This window comes from Dendrobates tinctorius, unplaced genomic scaffold, assembly GCF_039654945.1.
Source record: "Dendrobates tinctorius isolate UK_male_01 unplaced genomic scaffold, ASM3965494v1 ptg000254l, whole genome shotgun sequence".
Taxonomy (NCBI): domain Eukaryota; kingdom Metazoa; phylum Chordata; class Amphibia; order Anura; family Dendrobatidae; genus Dendrobates; species Dendrobates tinctorius.
The window spans coordinates 18708801-18731335 of NW_027361921.1; the positions used below are offsets into that span (position 1 = coordinate 18708801).

The 22535-nt window shown below is 42.7% G+C and overlaps 1 protein-coding gene across 1 annotated transcript in view; it reads left to right on the forward strand.

The window, feature by feature from the left end:
• The window catches only part of TRPM2 (transient receptor potential cation channel subfamily M member 2), a 1217227-nt gene that overhangs the window by 949601 nt on the left and 245091 nt on the right, over positions 1–22535 (forward strand). Inside the window, exon 28 of the mRNA XM_073558209.1 lies at positions 14810–14955. Within this exon, the coding sequence (XP_073414310.1) occupies positions 14810–14955 (146 nt within the window). The remainder of the gene's footprint in view (positions 1–14809; positions 14956–22535) is intronic.

Consider the following 22535-nt stretch of genomic DNA (forward strand, 5'->3'; position numbering starts at 1 on the left):
TGGCTACCAAGTGGCCAAAGTGGCTACTGAGGTGCTGAATGTTCCAAAGTGGCTACCAAGTGGCCAAAGTGGCTACCGAGGGGCCGAAGGTGCAAAAGTGGCTACCAAGTGGCAAAAGTGGCTTCTGAGGTGCCGAATGTGCCAAAGTAGCTACCAAGTAGCGAAAGTGGCTACCAAGTGGCGAAAGTGGCTACTAAGTGGCCAAAGTGGCTACAAGTGGCCAAATTGGCTACCAAGGTGCCAAATGTGCTAAAGTGGCTACTAAGTGGCCAAAGAGGCTACCGAGGTGCCGAATGTGCTAAAGTGGCTACCAAGTGGCCAAAGTGGCTACTGAGGTGCCGAATGTTCCAAAGTGGCTACCAAGTGGCCAAAGTGGCTACCGAGGGGCCGAAGGTGCAAAAGTGGCTACCAAGTGGCCAAAGTGGCTAACAAGTGGCCAAAGTGGCTACCGAGGTGCCAAATGTGGCAAAGTGGCTACCAAGTTGCCGAAGTGGCTACCGAGGTGCTGAATGTGGCAAAGTGGCTACCAAGTGGCCGAAGTGGCTGCCAAGGTGTCGAATGTGCCAAAGTGGCTGCCAAGTGGCCAACGTGGCTACAGAGGCGCCGAATGTGCCATAGTGGCTACCAAGTGGCCAAAGTAGCTACCGAGGGGCCGAAGGTGCAGAAGTGGCTACCAAGTGGCCAAAGTGGCTACCAAGTGGCCAAAGTTGCTACAGAGGTGCAGAATGTGCCAAAGTGGCTACCAAGTGGCCAAAGTGGCTACCGACGTGCCGAATGTGCCAAAGTGGCTACCAAGTGGTGAAAGTGGCTACTAAGTGGCCAAAGTGGCTACCCAGGTGCCAAATGTGCTATAGTGGCTACTAAGTGGCCAAAGTGGCTACTAAGTGGCCAAAGTGGCTACCAAGTGGGACCAGTGGCTACCGAGGTGCCAAATGTGCCAAAGTGGCTACTAAGTGGCCAAAGTGGCTACCGAGGTGCCGAATGTGGCAAAGTGGCTACCAAGTTGCCGAAGTGGCTACCGAGGTGCTGAATGTGGCAAAGTGGCTACCAAGTGGCCGAAGTGGCTGCCGAGGTGTCGAATGTGCCAAAGTGGTTGCCAAGTGGCCAACGTGGCTACTGAGGTGCCGAATGTGCCATAGTGGCTACCAAGTGGCCAAAGTGGCTACTGAGGTGCCAAAGTGGCTACCAAGTGGCCAAAGTGGCTACTGAGGTGCCGAATGTGCCAAACTAGCTACCGAGGGGCCGAAGGTGCAAAAGTGGCTACCAAGTGGCCAAAGTGGCTACCAAGTGGCCAAAGTGGCTACAGAGGTGCCGAATGTGCCAAAGTGGCTACCAAGTGGCCAAAGTGGCTACCAAGGTGCCGAATGTGCCAAAGTGGCTACCAAGTGGCCAAAGTGGCTACCAAGTGGCCAAAATGGCTACCGGGGTGCAAATGTGCTAAAGTGGCTACAAAGTGGCTACCAAGTTGCCAAAGTGGCTACTGAGGTGCCAAATGTGCCAAAGTGGCTACCAAGGTGCCAAATGTACCAAAGTGGCTACCAAGTGGCCAAAGTGGCTACCAAGTTGCCAAATGTGCTAAAGTGGCTACTAAGTGGCCAAAGTGGCTACCAAGTGTCCAAAGTGACTACCAAGGTGCCGAATGTGCTAAAGTGGCTACTAAGTAGGCAAAGTGGCTACAGAGATGCTGACTGTGGCAAAGTGGCTACCAAATGGCCAAAGTGGCTACCGAGGTGCCGAATGTGCCAAATGGCTACCGAGGTGCCAAATGTGCTAAAGCTGGCAGCGCTGTTCAAGCACCATGTATTTCCTTTAAGAAATGCCCATCTAGTTATATTTGATTTATGTTCAAAAGTCCCATTTATAATGATGGTGGTAATAGTATAATCAATAGATTAACAAAAAGGCCAGTACATAATGATAGGGGATTATTTGGGAGATTTATATGTATTGTGAGTTATTTTGTGCCTTCTGTTGTTGAGCTGCTCCGTAGTGTATTTCACTTGTGGGTGGTATTTCCACCCATTTGTGATATAATACTGCCACCTTGTGGCCAGATTGCAAAGTGTTGGTATATATTTAAAAAAAAAAAAAAAAATTCTCATATATATGAGACTCATATACAGTCATATGTTAAAGTTTGTGAACCCCTATTAATGTAAACCTTTTTTCTTTATAACAATTTTGGTTTTTGCAACAGCTATTTCAGTTTCATATATCTAATAACTGATGGAATCAGTTATATTTCTGGATTCAAATGAGGTTTATTGTACTAACAGAAAATGTGCAATCTGCATTTAAACAAAATTTGACCGGTGCAAAAGTATGGGCACCCTTATCATTTTCTTGATTTGAACACTCCTAACTACTTTTTACTGACTTCCTGAAGCACTAAATTGGTTTTGTAACCTCATTGAGCTTTGAACTTCATAGCCAGGTGTATCAAATCATGAGAAAAGGTATTTAAGGTGGCCACTTGCAAGTAGTTCTCATATTTGATTCTCCTATGAAGAGTGGCATCATGGGCTCCTCAAAACAACCCTCAAATGATCTGAAAACAAAGATTATTCAACATAGCTTTTCAGGGGAAGGATACAAAAAGTTGTCTCAGAGATTTAACCTGTCAGTTTCCATTGTGAGGAACATAGTAAGGAAATGGAAGAACGCAGGTACAGTTCTTGTTAAGTCCAGAAGTGGCAGGCCAAGAAAAATATCAGAAAGGCAGAGAAGAATGGTGAGAACAGTCAAGGACAATCCACAGACCACTTCCAAAGACCTGCAGCATCATCTTGCTGCAGATGGTGTCACTGTGCATCGGTCAACAATACTGTTGAGCGATACCATCCGATACCCTAAAATATCGGATCGGATGGTATCGGCTCGATACGAAAAAAGTATCGGGTATCGCCGATTCCGATACCGGAAGTCACATTCAAGTCTATGGGACTTCCGGTATCGGAATAAGAAAAACCCTTTTCTGTCCTTGTACAGCCTCTCGGGGGGGTGTACGGATCTTCTGGGGGTCTGTGCTGACTGCCCGGGGGTCTGTACCGGCCTGCCGGGGGTCTGTGCTGACTGCCCGGGGGTCTGTGCGGACTGCCGGGGGTCTGTACCGGCCTGCCGGGGGGCTGTGCCGTCCTGCCGGTGGTCTGTGCCGACTGTCCGGGGGTCTGTGCAGGCTGCGGGGGTCTGTGCAGGCATCGTCCGATGGGACTACAAGTCCCATCGGGCGATGCCTGCTACCATGACGGTGGCTGACACATTAGCCAAAGATGGGACAGTAGTAGTCCCATCATCCAGCCTATGTGTTGAATGTAAAAAAAAAAAAAAATACATACTACATACATGCTACATACATACTACATATATGCTACATGCTACATACATACTACATGCATGCAACATACATACATACTACATATATACCACATATATACTACATGCATACTACATATATACCACATGCATGCAACATGCATACTACATATATACCACATATATACTACATGCATGCAACATACATATATACTACACCGAGTACCGATATTTTTTCAATATCGGAATCAGAAGTTCCCATAATGCAAAGAGCCACTGCTGTGGCTCTGATTGGCTGCCGAAATGATGTCATAATGATGCGCGGTCTGTGCGCATCATGATGCGCCGTCAGTTCGGGCCTTCCGGGGGGTCTGTGCCGACTGCCCGGGGGTCTGTACCGGCCTGCCGGGGGTCTGTGCCGACTACCCAGGGGTCTGTGCCGACTGCCCGGGGGTCTGTGCCGACTGCCGGGTGTCTGTACCGGCCTGCCGGGGGGCTATGCCGGCCTGCCGGTGGTCTGTGCCGACTGTCCGGGGGTCTGTGCAGGCTGCGGGGGTCTGTACCGGCCTGCCGGGGGTCTGTACCGACTGTCCGGGGGTCTGTGCAGGCTGCGGGGGTCTGTACCGGCCTGCCGGGGGGCTGTGCCGGCCTGCCGGTGGTCTGTACCGACTGTCCGGGGGACTGAGCGGACTGCCGGGGGTCTGTACCAGCCTGCCGGGGGGCTGTGCCGTCCTGCCGGTGGTCTGTGCCGACTGTCCGGGGGTCTGTGCAGGCTGCGGGGGTCTGTGCAGGCATCGTCCGATGGGACTACAAGTCCCATCGGGCGATGCCTGCTACCATGATGGTGATTGACACATTAGCCAATGATGGGACAGTAGTAGTCCCATCATCCGGCCTATGTGTAGAATGTAAAAAAAAAAAAAAAAAATACAGACTACATACATACTACATGCTACATACATACTACATACATGCTACATACATACTACATATATACCACTTATATACTACATGCATGCAACATGCATACTACATATACAGTATACTACATGCATGCAACATACATACATACTACATATATACCACATGCATGCAGCATGCATACTACATATATACCACATATATACTACATGCAACATACATGCTACATATATACTACATGCATGCAACATACATACTACATATATACTACATTCATGCAACATGCATACTACATATATACCACATATATACTACATGCATGCAACATACATACATCATATATACTACATGCATGCAACATGCATACTACATATATACTACATGCAACATGCATACTACATATATACTACATGCATGCAACATACATACTACATATATACCACATGTATGCAACATGCAAACTACATATATACCACATATATACTACATGCATGCTACATATATACCACATGCATGCAACATACATAAATACAACATATATACTACATGCAACATACATACTACATATATATTACATGCATCAACATACATACAACATATATACTACATGCATGCAACATGCATACTACATATATACTACATGCAACATGCATACTACATCTATACTACATGCATGCAATATACATACATACTACATACAGTGGGGCAAAAAAGTATTTAGTCAGTCAGCAATAGTGCAAGTTCCACCACTTAAAAAGATGAGAGGCGTCTGTAATTTACATCATAGGTAGACCTCAACTATGGGAGACAAACTGAGAAAAAAAAATCCAGAAAATCACATTGTCTGTTTTTTTTCATTTTATTTGCATATTATGGTGGAAAATAAGTATTTGGTCAGAAACAAGCAATCAAGATTTCTGGCTCTCACAGACCTGTAACTTCTTCTTTAAGAGTCTCCTCTTTCCTCCACTCATTACCTGTAGTAATGGCACCTGTTTAAACTTGTTATCAGTATAAAAAGACACCTATGCACACCCTCAAACAGTCTGACTCCAAACTCCACTATGGTGAAGACCAAAGAGCTGTCAAAGGACACCAGAAACAAAATTGTAGCCCTGCACCAGGCTGGGAAGACTGAATCTGCAATAGCCAACCAGCTTGGAGTGAAGAAATCAACTGTGGGAGCAATAATTAGAAAATGGAAGACATACAAGACCACTGATAATCTCCCTCGATCTGGTGCTCCACGCAAAATCCCACCCCGTGGGGTCAGAATGATCACAAGAACGGTGAGCAAAAATCCCAGACCTAGTGAATGAACTGCAGAGAGCTGGGACCAATGTAACAAGGCCTACCATAAGTAACACACTACGCCACCATGGACTCAGATCCTGCAGTGCCAGACGTGTCCCACTGCTTAAGCCTGTACATGTCCGGGCCCGTCTGAAGTTTGCTAGAGAGCATTTGGATGATCCAGAGGAGTTTTGGGAGAATGTCCTATGGTCTGATGAAACCAAACTGGAACTGTTTGGTAGAAACACAACTTGTCGTGTTTGGAGGAAAAAGAATACTGAGTTGCATCCATCAAACACCATACCTACTGTAAAGCATGGTGGTGGAAACATCATGCTTTGGGGCTGTTTCTCTGCAAAGGGGCCAGGACGACTGATCCGGGTACATGAAAGAATGAATGGGGCCATGTATCGTGAGATTTTGAGTGCAAACCTCCTTCCATCAGCAAGGGCATTGGCTGGGTCTTTCAACATGACAATGATCCAAAGCACACCGCCAGGGCAACGAAGGAGTGGCTTCATAAGAAGCATTTCAAGGTCCTGGAGTGGCCTAGCCAGTCTCCAGATCTCAACCCTATAGAAAACCTTTGGAGGGAGTTGAAAGTCCGTGTTGCCAAGCGAAAAGCCAAAAACATCACTGCTCTAGAGGAGATCTGCATGGAGGAATGGGCCAACATACCAACAACAGTGTGTGGCAACCTTGTGAAGACTTACAGAAAACGTTTGACCTCTGTCATTGCCAACAAAGGATATATCACAAAGTATTGAGATGAAATTTTGTTTCTGACCAAATACTTATTTTCCACCATAATATGCAAATAAAATGAAAAAAAAAACAGACAATGTGATTTTCTGGATTTTTTTTTTCTCAGTTTGTCTCCCATAGTTGAGGTCTACCTATGATGTAAATTACAGACGCCTCTCATCTTTTTAAGTGGTGGAACTTGCACTATTGCTGACTGACGAAATACTTTTTTGCCCCACTGTATATACCACATGCATGCAACATGCATACTACATACATATATACTACATATATACTACATGCATCATACATACTACATATATACTACATGCATGCAACATGCATACTACATATATATCACATATATACTACATGCATGCAACATACATACAACATATATACTACATGCATGCAACATACATACAACATATATACTACATGCATGCAACATACATACAACATATATACTACATGCATGCAACATACATACTACATATATACTACATGCATGCAACATACATATACTACATGCATACTACATATATACTACATGCATGCAACATACATACTACATATATACTACATGCATGCAACATACATACTACATATATACTACATGCATGCAACATACATATATACTACAAGCATACTACATATATACAACATGCATGCAACATACATATATACTACATGCAACATGCATACTACATATATTCTACATGCATGCAACATGCATACATACTACATATATACCACATGCATGCAAAATGCATACTACATATATACCACATGTATACTACATGCATGCAACATACATATATACTACATATATATACCACATGCATACTACATATATACTACATACATATATACTACATGCATGCAACATACTATATATATACTACATGCATGCAACATGCATACTACATATATACCACATATATACTACATGCATGCAACATAAAACATATATACTATATGCATGCAACATGCATACTACATATACACTACATGCATGCAACATACATATATACTATGTGCAACATGCATACTACATATATACTACATGCAACATGCATACTACATATATACTACATGCATGCAACATACATACTACATATATACCACATGCATGCAACATGCATACTACATATATACCACATATATGCTACATGCATGCAACATACATATATACTACATACAATACATTCATACAATACATACATATAGACATACAGTACATATAACATAGAGTACATACTCACCATCACTTGTCACTTTGATCCCCGAAGCCATTGTCATATGTGGAATAAATATTAAAATAACAAACCACCAATATACTTACCCCTGATCTGCAGAAGTCCACGAGTGTCCCACGACAATCTTGCATGGAGAACAGCAGCATCAGCTGATGCTACTGTTCTTTATGGGCTCCAGGAAACCAGTGTCGGGAGGTAGGTATCCTTCCACACTGTATTCTTCCGCCACTGTAAAAGAAAAAGTCCCTATTCTCACTTTATGGCAAAAGCTGCATGGGAAATTTCTTACACAGCAATGCCATAAAATGAGACTAGGGACTTTTTTTTTTTTTACAGTGGCGGAGGAATACAGGGTGGAAGGATACCTACCTCCTGACACTGGTTTCCTGGAGCCCGTAGAGAACGGTAACATCAGCTGATGCTGCTGTTCTCCACACAAGATCATCGTGGGACACTCGTGGATTTCTGCGAATCAGGGGTAAGTATATTGGTGGTTTGTTATTTTAATATTTATTCCATAGATTACAATGGCTTCGGGGATCAGAGTTACATGTGATGGTGAGTATGTACTCTATGTTATATGTACTGTATGTCTATATGTATGTATTGTATGAATGTATTGTATGTAGTATATATGTATGTTGCATGCATGTAGTATATATGTAGTATATATGTAGTATGCATGTTACATGCATGTGGTATATATGTAGTATGTATGTATGTTGCATGCATGTAGTATATATGTAGTATGTATGTTGCATGTAGTATATATGTAGTATATATGTATGTTGCATGCATGTGGAATATATGTAGTATGAATGTAGTATATATGTAGTATGCATGTTGCATGCATGTAGTATATATGTTGTATGCATGTATGTTGCATGCATGTAGTATATATGTAGTATGTATGTTGCATGTAGTATATATGTTGTATATATGTATGTTGCATGCATGTGGTATATATGTAGTATGCATGTGGTATATATGTGGTATATATGTAGTATGTATGTTGCATGCATGTAGTATATATGTAGTATGCATGTTGCATGTAGTATATATGTATGTTGCATGCATGTGGTATATATGTAGTATGGATGTTGCATGCATGTAGTATATATGTTGTATGTATGTTGCATGCATGTAGTATGTTGTATGTATGTTGCATGCATGTAGTATATATGTGGTATATATGTAGTATGCATGTTGCATGCATGTGGTATATATGTAGTATGTATGTTGCATGCATGTAGTATATATGTAGTATGTATGTTGCATGTAGTATATATGTAGGTTGCATGCATGTAGTATATATGTGGTATATATGTAGTATGCATGTTGCATGCATGTGGTATATATGTAGTATGTATGTATGTATGTATGTTGCATGCATGTAGTATATATGTAGTATGCATGTTGCATGTAGTAGATATGTTTGTTGCATGCATGTAGTATATGTGTAGTATGCATGTATGTAGTATATATGTTGTATGTTGCATGCATGTAGTATATATGTAGTATGTATGTTGCATGTAGTATATATGTTGTATATATGTATGTTGCATGCATGTGGTATATATGTAGTATGCATGTAGTATATATGTGGTATATATGTAGTTTGCATGTGGTATATATGTAGTATGTATGTTGCATGCATGTAGTATATATGTAGTATGCATGTAGTATATATGTATGTTGCATGCATGTAGTATATATGTAGTATGCATGTTGCATGCATGTAGTATATATGTTGTATGTATGTTGCATGCATGTAGTATATATGTGTTATATATGTAGTATGCATGTAGTATATATGTAGTATGTATGTTGCATGCATGTAGTATATATGTAGTATGTATGTTGCATGTAGTATATATGTAGTATATATGTATGTTGCATGCATGTAGTATATATGTAGTATGCATGTTGCATGCATGTAGTATATGTGTGGTATATATGTAGTATGTATGTATGTTGCATGCATGTAGTATGTATGTAGCATGTAGCATGTATATAGTATGTATGTAGCATGTAGTATGTATGTAGTATGTATTTTTTTTTTTACTTTCAACACATAGGCCGGATGATGGTACTACTACTGTCCCAGCATTGGCTAATGTGTCAATCACCGTCATGGTAGCAGGCATCGCCCGATGGGACTTGTAGTCCCATCGGACGATGCCTGCACAGACCCCCACAGCCTGCACAGACCCCCGGACAGTCGGTACAGACCACCGGCAGGCCGGCACAGCCCCCCGGCAGGCCGGTACAGACCCCCAGCAGGCCGCTCAGACGCCCAGACAGTCGGTACAGACCCCCGGCAGTCCGCACAGACCCCCGGGCAGTCGGCACAGACCCCCGGGCAGTCAGCACAGACCCCCGGCAGGCTGGTACAGACCCCCGGGCAGTCGGCACAGACCCCCTGGAAGGCCCAAACTGACGGCGCCTCATGATGCGCACAGACCGCGCATCATGATGACGTCATTTCGGCAGCCAATCAGAGCCACAGCAGTGGCTCTTTGCATTATGGGAACTTCCGATTCCGATATTGAAAAAATATCGGTACTCGGTATCGGAATTCCGATACAGCAAATATCGGCCGATACCCGATATTTGCAGTATCGGAATGCTCAACACTATGTAGTATATATGTAGTATGTATGTTGCATGTAGTATATATGTATGTTGCAAGCATGTAGTATATATGTGGTATATATGTAGTATGCATGTTGCATGCATGTGGTATATATGTAGTATGCATGTTGCATGCATGTAGCATATATGTAGTATATATGTACGTTGCATGCATGTAGTATATATGTGGTATATATGTAGTATGCATGTTGCATGCATGTGGTATATATGTAGTTTGTATGTATGTTGCATGCATGTAGTATATATGTAGTATGCATCTTGCATGTAGTATACTGTATATGTGGTATATATGTAGTATGCATGTTGCATGCATGTAGTATATATGTTGTATATATGTATGTTGCATGCATGTAGTATATACAGTATGTAGTATGTATGTTACATGCATCTAGTGTATATGTAGTATGTATGTTACATGTAGTATATATGTTGTATATATGCATGTTGCATGCATGTAGTATATATGTTGTATGTATGTATGTTGCATGCATGTAGTATATATGTAGTATGCATGTTGCATGTAGTATATATGTAGTATGCATGTTGCATGCATGTGGTATATATGTAGTATGTATGTATGTTGCATGCATGTAGTTTATACAGTATGTAGTATGTATGTAGTATGTATGTTCCCTGTATGTAGCATGTAGTATGTATGTAGTATGTATGTATGTTGTATGAATGTAGCATGTATGTAGTATGTATGTATGTAGCATGTAGCATGTATGTAGTATGTTTGTTTTTTTTTTTTTGCACATTCAACACATTAGCCGGATGATGGGACTACTACTGTCCCATCATTGAAAACAAAAAGCAAAAAACACAAATATAACTAAAAAGTAAAAAATATACTGCAAATAATGCATAAAGGTAGTAATAATAATAAGGGTATTTAGTAAACATAATTTTGATCAAAATAATGCACAAGCCATCCCGCCACGTCACGGCAACCCTTGTGGGACAGTCCCTACTCTAGTATTTAAAACCTTTTTCACTTGCCAAGTGACATGAATGTGAATAAGGATCGAGCGGCTGAACCACTAGTAACAGCTTAGGCCAGACTGGATGGCTTTCCCAGCTCAGAAAAAGGGCGGTCACACCCATATATGCACTGAATGCACAATGAAATGAATAAAAAACAAATCTGAACTGAGAAAGTAAGTTAATGTGTATGCACAGTGTAAGTGCATATTAACACATGACCATTAACCAGAGAAAACAAAAAGCAAAAAACACAAATTTAACTAAAAAGTAAAAAATATACTGCAAATAATGCATAAAGGTAGTAATAATAATAAGGGTATTTAGTAAACATAATTTTGATCAAAATAATGCACAAGCCATCCCGCCACGTCATGGCAACCCTTGTAGGACAGTCCCTACTCTAGTATTTAAAACCTTTTCACTTGCCAAGTGACGTGAATGTGAATAAGGATCGAGCGGCTGAACCACTAGTAACAGCTTAGGCCAGACTGGATGGCCTAAGCTGTTACTAGTGGTTCAGCCGCTCGATCCTTATTCACATTCACGTCACTTGGCAAGTGAAAAGGTTTTAAATACTAGAGTAGGGACTGTCCCACAAGGGTTGCCGTGACGTGGCGGGATGGCTTGTGCATTATTTTGATCAAAATTATGTTTACTAAATACCCTTATTATTATTACTACCTTTATGCATTATTTGCAGTATATTTTTTACTTTTTTGTTATATTTGTGTTTTTTGCTTTTTGTTTTCTCTGGTTAATGGTCATGTGTTAATATGCACTTACACTGTGCATACACATTAACTTACTTTCTCAGTTCAGATTTGTTTTTTGTTTTTTACTGTCCCATCATTGGCTAATGTGTCATTCACCGTCATGGTAGCAGGCATCGCCCGATGTGACTTGTAGTCCCATCGGACGATCCTGCACAGACCCCCGCAGCCTGCACAGACCCCCGGACAGTCGGTACAGACCACCGGCAGGCCGGCACAGCCCCCCGGCAGGCCGGTACAGACCCCCGCAGCCTGCACAGACCCCCGGACAGTCGGTACAGACCACCGGCAGGCCGGCACAGCCCCCCGGCAGGCCGGTACAGACCCCCGCAGCCTGCACAGACCCCCAGACAGTTGGTACAGACCACCGGCAGGCCGGCACAGCCCCCCGCAGCCTGCACAGACCCCCTGGACAGTCGGTACAGACCACCGGCAGGCCGGAACAGCCCCCCGGCAGGCCGGTACAGACCCCTGGCAGTCCGCACAGACCCCCGGGCAGTCGGCACAGACCCCCAGAAGATCCGTACACCCCCCCGAGAGGCTGTACAAGGACAGAAAAGGGTTTTTCTTATTCCGATACCGGAAGTCCCATAGACTTGAATGTGACTTCCGGTATCGGAATCGGCGATACCCGATACTTTTTTCGTATCGAGCCGATACCATCCGATCCGATATTTTAGGGTATCGGATGGTATCGCTCAACAGTATTGTTGACCGATGCACAGTGACACCATCTGCAGCAAGATGATGCTGCAGGTCTTTGGAAGTGGTCTGTGGATTGTCCTTGACTGTTCTCACCATTCTTCTCTGCCTTTCTGATATTTTTCTTGGCCTGCCACTTCTGGACTTAACAAGAACTGTACCTGCGTTCTTCCATTTCCTTACTATGTTCCTCACAGTGGAAACTGACAGGTTAAATCTCTGAGACAACTTTTTGTATCCTTCCCCTGAAAAGCTATGTTGAATAATCTTTGTTTTCAGATCATTTGAGGGTTGTTTTGAGGAGCCCATGATGCCACTCTTCATAGGAGAATCAAATAGGAGAACTACTTGCAAGTGGCCACCTTAAATACCTTTTCTCATGATTTGATACACCTGGCTATGAAGTTCAAAGCTCAATGAGGTTACAAAACCAATTTAGTGCTTCAGGAAGTCAGTAAAAAGTAGTTAGGAGTGATCAAATCAAGAAAATCATAAGGGTGTCCATACTTTTGCACCGGTCAAATTTTGTTTAAATGCAGATTGCACTTTTTCTGTTAGTACAATAAACCTCATTTGAATCCAGAAATATAACTGATTCCATCAGTTATTAGATATATGAAACTGAAATAGCTGTTGCAAAAACCAAATTTGTTATAAAGAAAAAAGGTTAACATTAATAAGGGTGCCCAAACTTTAACATATGACTGTAGATAGCCCCCAAACATATATTGTCGGTGAGACCAGATGAGGGACAAACACACTGTTCAAAATGCACACTATACCCCTGGATAAAATCCATGAATGTGTGATTTCCAAAATCGAGACACTTGTGGGGAGTTTCGACTGTTTAGGCACACCAGGGGCTCTCCAAACATGACATGGCATCCACTCCTGATTCCAGTCAATTTTGAGTGCAAAAAATCAAAGTTTCGCTTCTGAGCCCTGCTGTGCGCCCAAACAGTGGATTTCCCCGACAAATCGATTATCGGGTATCTGTTTTGGACCTGGCCATGAGCCAAAACAGCAGTTTTTGACCACATATGGGATATTACCTCAGCCATAAGAAATTGCACAACACATTTTGTAGTCTCTTGTTTCCCTTGTGAAAATAAAAAAAGTTAGGGTCTAAAGTAATTTTTTTATGAAAAAAGTTAAATGATAATTTTTTCCTTCAATTCTCGTGACACAACTGAAGGGTCAATAAACTTCTCGAATGAGGTTTTCATCACCTTGAGGGGTGCAGTTTTTAGAATCGTGCCACTTTTGGGTACTTTTAGTCATAAAGCCCCCAAAGTCACTTCAAATGTGATGTGGTCCCTAAAAAAAATGGTTTTGTAAATTTTGTTGGAACAATGAGAAATTGCTGGTCAAAGATAACCCTTATAATTTCCTAACCAAAAAAATTATGTTTCCAAAATTGTGCTGATATAGAGTAGTCATGTGAGGAATATTATTTGTGAACTATTTTGTCTGACATACAGTAACTCTCTTATTTAAAGGCACAAAAATTGTTTGAAAATTGCAACATTTTTGCCATATTTCCATTTTTTTGTATATAAACAAAAGTCATATCCAATAAATTTAACCACTATCATGAAGTACACTATGTCAAGAAAAAAACTATAAGAATCAGTGGGATACCTTGAAGTGTTAAAGAGTTATTACCACATGAAGTAACACTGATCAGAATTATAAAATTTGCCTTGTGCATTAATGTCAAACTTGGCTCAGTAACTTAGAGGTTAAACATCATCACAGATGACTATTTTTTACTGTACAAGTTGTGAAATTGTGGAACTCTCTGCCACAACATTGTGAACAGGTTGATTCACTGAGGAATTTAAAGATAAATAATATTACAGGTTATGAGAACTAAAGTTTGGAGATGGGAAGATGATCAGGGGAACTACCATATTTTGAGTTGGGTATACAATTTTCCACTTTAGGCAGTAGCTTGAACTTTATGGACACGAGTCTTCTTTTGGTCATGAAACAATGAAATTACAGAATAAAAAAATCACTTTTTTTCTTAAGAATGGAGAGGATTTTTAATTAGGAGGTAAATTTTAAAGTTGCTTTTTTTTACCAACACTTTGCAATTGTATCCATTTATCTTGTTGAGACAACCTTGTAATTTTATTTTACTTATTGTACTTTTACTTCTAATAGTGTCCAGTAAGCTACTAGGTGAAATAGACTTAAAGGACAAAGATGAAACTTTTATTTCTTCAAGCCATATCAATACGAGGAATATTCATTACCCTGACTCCAATGTTGTGCGTTTTCCTGTGCCTGATGAGAAAATACCTTGGCAGGTAAGTTTTTCATTTGTACAATATGCAAGATTGTGTTATTTTTCAACACTTAAAATGAGACTGTCAGGAAATTCATTCTACCCAAACCATGAACTGTACTAAACAGTGACAGGCACCCTTGTTAAAACAGCTATGTTTTACTCTGAAACAATGCAGCATGTTAGAAAATCTTTAAAACTTAATTTAGCGTGAATCAAAAATTCATAATTATGATCTGAAGTCTCTCCAGACACCAGTGCATAATAAATCCAGTGGGGAAAATACAGGTGCTTCTAATTAAATTAGAATATCATCAAAAAGTTAATTTATTTCAGTTCTTCAATACAAAATGTGAAACTAATATATTATATAGAGTAATTACAGAGTGCTCTATTTCAAGTGTTTATTTCTCTTAATGTTTATGATTATTTCTTACAAGCAAGAATGCAACATCCATCTTTTTTCTTGACAAAGAAAAACCCCACAGCAACTGAATAGGTGGATGGTTGGACGTATAAGTTTTTCTCACAAAGTTAGAATATCATGAAAAAGTTAATTTATTTCAGTTCTTCAATTCAAAAAAGTGAAACAGAGTGATCTATTTCGAGTGTTTATTTCTGCTAATGTTGATGATTATGGCTTAGAGCCAATTAAAACTCAAAAAAGTAAATTATCTCAGTAAATTAGAATAATTAATAATACCAGCTTGAAAAAATGATTTTAAAATCCAAAATGTTGTCCTACTGAAATGTATGATCAGTAAATACACTCAATACTTGGTCGAGGCTCCTTTTGCATCAATTACTGCATCAATGTGGTGTGGCATGGAGGCGATCAGCCTGTGGCACTGCTGAGATGTTATGGAAGCCCAGGTTGCTTTGATAGCAGCCTTCAGCTCATCTGCATTGTTGGGTCTTGTGTCTCTTATCTTCCTATTGACAATACCCCATAGATTCTCTGTGGGGTTAAGGTCAGGTGAGTTTACTGGCCAATCAAGCACAGTGATACTGTTGTTTTTAAACCAGGTATTGGTACTTTTGGCAGTGTGGACGGGTGCTATTTCCTGCTGGAGAATGAAATTTCCATTTCCAAAAAGCTTGTCGGCAGGGGGAAGCATGAAGTGCTTTAAAATTTCCTGGTAGACGGCTGCACTGACTTTAATCTTGAAAAAACACAGTGGACCTACACCAGCAGATTACATGGCTCCTGTCAGGACTCTAATGTCAGGACTCTGTCAGAGTCGGCAAACTGCCACGCAGAGCAGGGTGACTTACCCACAGTATGGGAGAGTGCAGGGTCCAAAACTGTAGTGATGGTTCAAGCAGACAGGACCTGCGGCACTGAAAATAGTAAGGAGTCTCAGGACCTACAATCATGTGACTGCAGGGGGCGGGGCTTAGTGTCCTACTGCTGCAGATGATGTAATGTACCTACTGCAGGGAAACTGTAGTAGAGGAGAGGAAAACGCAGGTCAGACAAGCGAGGGTTCGTACACGGAGAGGGCTGTGCGGTACCAGAGGGACAGGCAGAGAATAGTCAAGTCACAGACAGAGGGTCATACACAGAGAGGTAGTGCAGTACAAGAGGGACAGGCAGAACTCGTAACAGGGACAGAACCGGATCAAAACTAAACAAGCAAGCAAGTTATCAGGCACAAGGCACACGTACGCACGAGGTCAACTAACTCAGCCGAGGGCAGGAGTATAACTGACACCGGACCTAGGTCAAGTGAGCATTAAATAGCCACCCTCTGCCAGAGAGAGGCAGAAACAATTAATCCCTGTCTGACCAGGACGGGCCAAAGACAAACCCCATCCTTGATCATGACAGTACCCTCCTCTCAACGGGGGGGCCACTGGACCCCCGGGTCTCTCAGGATACTTGGCATGAAAGGCCGGGACCAATCGATCCGCATGAACAGATCAAGCAGGAACCCACAACCGGTCTTCAGGACCGTAGCCTTTCCAATGTGCAAGATATTGAAGGGCACGACGGACCAACCTAGAGTCAACAATTCGTTCAACCTCGCACTCAGACTGCCCATCTACCAAAACCGGTGGCGGGGAAGACGATGATCCCTCCCCACAGGACTCCACAGGTTTCAAAAGGGCCCTATGGAAAACATTGGGAATCCGTAGAGATGGCGGGAGACGCAACCGAAAAGCCACCAGGTTAACCGTTTCAGTAATTTCATAGGAACCAATAAATTTAGGACCAAGCTTTGCAGAGGGGACCTTGAGCCTTATATTCTTGGTAGATAACCATACCATATCCCCAACCTGGAACACCGGCCCCATGGACCATTTTTTGTCTGCGAAAAAATTATATTTATCCTGGGCCTTCGTAATGTTACTCTGAACCTCCCGCCATACCTCCCCCAACCGCTGGATAGTCTCATCCGCCCCAGGACACCCAGAGTCAAAACGGGTAAACTCTCCAAAATGTGGATGAAACCCATAGTTGCAGAAAAAGGGTGATGTACCCGTAGACTGGTTAATTCGGTTGTTAAACGCAAACTCGGCCAAAGGTAACTCAGTACACCAATCATCCTGTCGGGCTGAGGTCAAGCAACGCAGTATTTGCTCCAGAGACTGATTGGTCCGCTCAGTCTGCCCATTAGTCTCTGGATGGTAAGCGGATGAAAAGGACAGACCAATACCCAACCTCTTACAAAATGCCCTCCAAAATCTGGAAACAAGCTGTACTCCCCTATCAGACACCACATTCAAGGGTAACCCATGCAACCGCATCACATGCTCAACAAACAATCTGGACATCATTTCCGCATTAGGTAGAGCCGCCAAGGGTACAAAATGTGCCTGCTGCATAAACCAGTCCACCACAACCCAAACGATGGTGTTACCCTTTGAGGGGGGAAGGTTGGTGATGAAATCCATGGACAAATGAGTCAATGGTCTCTCAGGAATTGGCAGTGGTACCAATTCCCCGGCCGGCCGGTTATGGGGGGTTTTTGCACGGGCACAAACATCACAAGCAGGCACATATTCCCCAACATCAGAGGCTAAAGAAGACCACCAGAATATTCTAGCGATAGCCTTCTGGGTAGCAGAGATCCCTGGATGTCCACCCAGAACTGAGTCGTGGAACTCCCGGAGGACCTTGAGACAAAATTGAGCTGGTGCGAAAAGTTTATCCACCGGCTTAGCCGGACGTGCAAGCGACTGGGCTTCCCGAATCTCCCATTCCAACACATTAGAAATACCTTATAGGATGGACAGCCCCCTCCAAAAAATGCCTTCATTCTTCAAAGGCCAACTTCATGGCCAGAAGTTCTCGATTCCCAATATCATAGTTTCTCTCCGCAGGGGAGAATTTCTTTGAGAAAAAGGCACAAGGTCTGAAATTAGTCAAAGTGGCGGGTCCCTGGGACAATACCGCCCCCACCTCCACCTCTGAGGAGTCCACCTCAACAATAAATGGTTCAGACGGGTCCGATTGAATAAGAACCGGAGCAGACATGAAACATTTTTTTAAAAACTGAAATGCCGCTATCGCTGCAGCTGACCAATTCTTGATATCGGCCCCCTTTTGAGTCATGTCTGTGAAGGGTTTAACCACCTGTGAGAACGCCCTTATAAATTTGCGATAGTAATTGGCAAATCCTAGGAAACGCTGCAGAGCCTTCAAATCACAAGGTTGAACCCAATCGACAATGGCCTGCACCTTATTAGCATCCATGCGATACCCCTCAGCAGACACAATGAATCCCAGAAAAGACAGTTCCTGAACAAAAAATAAACATTTCTCTAGTTTAGCAAAGAGACAGTTCTCCTGAAGCCTTTGGAAAACTGCCCGAATATGACCAATGTGAGCCTGTTTATCAGGTGAGTAGATCAGTATGTCATCCAAATACACCACCATAAAATGTCCAATAAAATCAGAGAACACGTGATTGATGAAATTTTGGAAGACCGCTGGAGCATTGGTAAGACCGAAAGGCATGACCAAATTTTCAAACAACCCTTCAGTAGTGAGAAAAGCAGTTTTCCACTCATCTCCTTCCCGGACTCGGATAAGGTTATACGCTCCACGTAGATCTAATTTCGAAAACCACTTAGCTCCGGACAACTGGTTGTACAAATCAGGAAAAAGTGGGAGGGGTATTTCTCACAGTTATCTTATTTAACTCTAGAAAATCGATTCATGAGCGCAAATCACAGTCATTTTTCTTTATGAAAAATAACCCCGCCCCCACGGGAGAGACAGAAGGACGAATGTGTCCCTTATGGAGACTCTCGGAAATGTATTCCTTCATAGCATCCCGCTCGGGACTCGAAAGGTTATACAAGTGGGCCTTGGGCAATTTAGCACCTGGAACCAGGTCAATGGCACAATCAAATGGGCGGTGTGGTGGTAAAACTTCAGCCTCTTTTTTGGAGAAAACGTCCGTGTAGTCTTTTAGGTACTCCAGAATACCTTCCAGACCAACGGACGACACAGACACAGTAGCAAGACATTTTTCAGAACAATTGGGACCCCATTTAACAATGTCCAGAGATTCCCAGTTAATCACAAGATTATGTAATTGTAACCATGGGAACCCCAACACCAGTCCCGCAGGCAGGTTGTCCATCACAAACCATGAAATACGTTCCTGGTGCAAGGAACTCACTTTAAGGAGAAACTCCTCTGTAAGAAATATGATGTCATTCTTAGCCAGTGGTGTTTTGTCAATGGCAACAACATGAATAGGAGACTCCAGCCTAACTGTCCCTAACTTACACCTGGACACCAAGTCAGAGTCAATAAAGTTCAACGGCGATCGGCAATCCACGAAGACAGAAGTGTATGTGGAGACACTCCCACAACAAAGTTCCACTTGCAACAACATTTTTGAAAATGTAGAAAAAGGTACCTGAGAGCCTGGGTGACCTCCACGACAATCACCCGGGCTCAGTCGCTTGTTGGTCAGTGGACAGGTGGGGAATCCTTTTTCCAATGTCCCGAATCGCCACAGTGAAAACAGCATTTTCCCAAGCGCCGTTGTCTCCTTTCTTTCTCCTTGAGGTCGATGGTTCCCATCTCCATGGTTTCCAATGTAGGACTGGCTCCCCTTCCTTGGGAGAATAACGGGGTCTCAATCTGCATCAGTCCCCTCGCCCGTAGCCTGCGATCCATTCGGACGGCTTATATCATAGCCTCCTCCAGGGAATCAGGCAGAGGGTGGAGAGCCAAGGCATCTTTCAGATGTTCTGACAGGCCTCTAAGGAACCAACCCCGGAGGGTGGCATCATTCCAGCAGACCTCAGCAGCCCAGCATCTGAACTCTGAGCAAAACCACTTGGCTGAGTGCTTCTCCTGGCACACACTCATCACCATGTCCTCAGCCATACGCATCCGATCAGGCTCATCATAAATATGCACCAGGGCCTCAAAAAATGCATCCACAGTCATACGCTCAGGGGCAGTGGTCGGAAGGGAGAAAGCCCAGGCCTGGGGGACTCCCCTTAGCAGAGACATAATGACCCCCACTCTCTGACTTTCATCCCCAGAAGAGTGTGGTCTCAAAGAAAAAAAAAGCTTTCAGCCCTCCTTGAAAACTTTGAATTCCTTTTTATCTCCAGAAAAGGTATCTGATAACTTAACCGGAGACTCAGGGGAAATAAATGTAACATCCCGAGCCCCCGATGATAAAACCCCCTGCACAGTGTCAGCGATCAGCTGCTGAGACTGAGCCAGGGCTAGTTGTTCCCCCAGGAGTGAGCAGGGTGACTTACCCACAGTATGGGAGAGTGCGGGGTCCAATACTGTAGTGATGGTTCAAGCAGACAGGACCTGCGGCACTGAAAATAGTAAGGAGTCTCAGGACCTACGATCATGTGAGCAGGGGGCGGGGCTTAGCATCCTACTGCTGCAGATGATGTAATGTACCTACTGCAGGGAAACTGTAGGAGAGGAAGACGCAGGTCAGACAAGCGAGGGTTCGTACATGGAGAGGGCTGTGCTGTACCAGAGGGATGAGCAGAGAATAGTCAAGTCTCAGGCAGAGGGTTATACACAGAGAGGTAGCGCAGTACAAGAGGGACAGGCAGAACTCGTAACAGGGACAGAACCGGATCAAAACCAAACAAGCAAGCAAGTTATCAGGCACAAGGCACATGTACGCACAAGGTCAACTAACTCAGCCGAGGGCAGGAGTATAACTGACACCGGACCTAGGTCAAGTGAGCATTAAATAGCCGCCCTCTGCCAGAGAGAGGCAGAAACAATTAACCCCTATCTGACTAGGACGGGCCAAAGACAAACCCCATCCTGGATCATGACAGCTCCCCAAACCATCACTGATTGTGGAAACTTCACAATAGACCTCAAGCAGCTTGAATTTTGTGCCTCTCCACTCTTCCTCCAGACTCTAGGACCTTGATTTCCAAATAAAATGCAACATTTGCTTTCATCTGAAAACAACACCTTGGGCCACTGAGAAACAGTCCAATTCTTTTTTTCCTTGGCCTAGGTAAGAAGCTTCTGGCATTATCTATGGGTCATTAGTGGCTTGATACAAGGAATGCGGCACTTGAAGCCCATGTTCTGGATATGTCTGTGTGTGCTGACTCTTGAGACAATGACTCCAGCAGCAGTGAATCTCCCAAAAAATTTTCAATGGCCTTTTCTTAACAATCTTTTCAAGGCTGCGGTTATCCCGGTTACTTGTGCACCTTTTTCTACCACACTTTTTCCTTCCATTCAAATTTCCATTAATATGCTTGGACACAGCACCCTGTGAACAGCCATCATCTTTAGCAATGACCTTTTGTGGCTTGCCTTCCTTGTGGAGTGTGTCAATGACTGCCTTCTAGACATCTGTTAAGTCAGCAGTCTTCCCCATGATTATGGAGCCTACTGAAACAGACTAAGGGACCCTTTTAAACACTTAGGAAGCCTTCGCAGGTGTATTTTGTTAATTATTCTAATTTACTGACATAATGGCTTTTGGGTTTTCATTGGCTGTAAGTCATAATCATCAATGTTAACAGAAATAAACACGTGAAATAGATCACTGTTTGTAATGACTCTATATAATATATGAGTTTCACTTTCTGTATTGAAGAACTGAAATAAAATAACTTTATGATGGTATTCTAATTTTGTGAAAAGCACATGTACAGTACTTCTGTGCAAATATCCTGTAGAATTGTGTTACTGCAGATATATATGTATAGAAACTCTTGTTAGATAAATAAATAGTTATTTGTTAAGCATCACTGTCTCTTCATTGTCTGCGCTGTATCATTGACATACCTGTTAACAATCACATGATGTTTTTAGCAGGCAGTATTTAAGTGGGTCCACCTGTAAAAGTGCACAAAATTGCTAAATAGAATATTCCTATGCAATTCTATGCAAAAAAGACTTGTTATTCATAAATTCAGGCATTTGGGTGTCTTTTAGCGTGAAAGTAAACAAACTGAAAAGAACATTCTTTGCTCTTGTCCATTAAGCAGACAATCCATAATTTACAAAAGAAATGACAAAACTATGCATTGAAAATTCCTGACCATCTTTTGGGGCACTTTTCTGTTAATATCCACCTAACAAAAAAGGTTTGATTTTTAGTTGCTTAACTGACTTAACGCGCAATT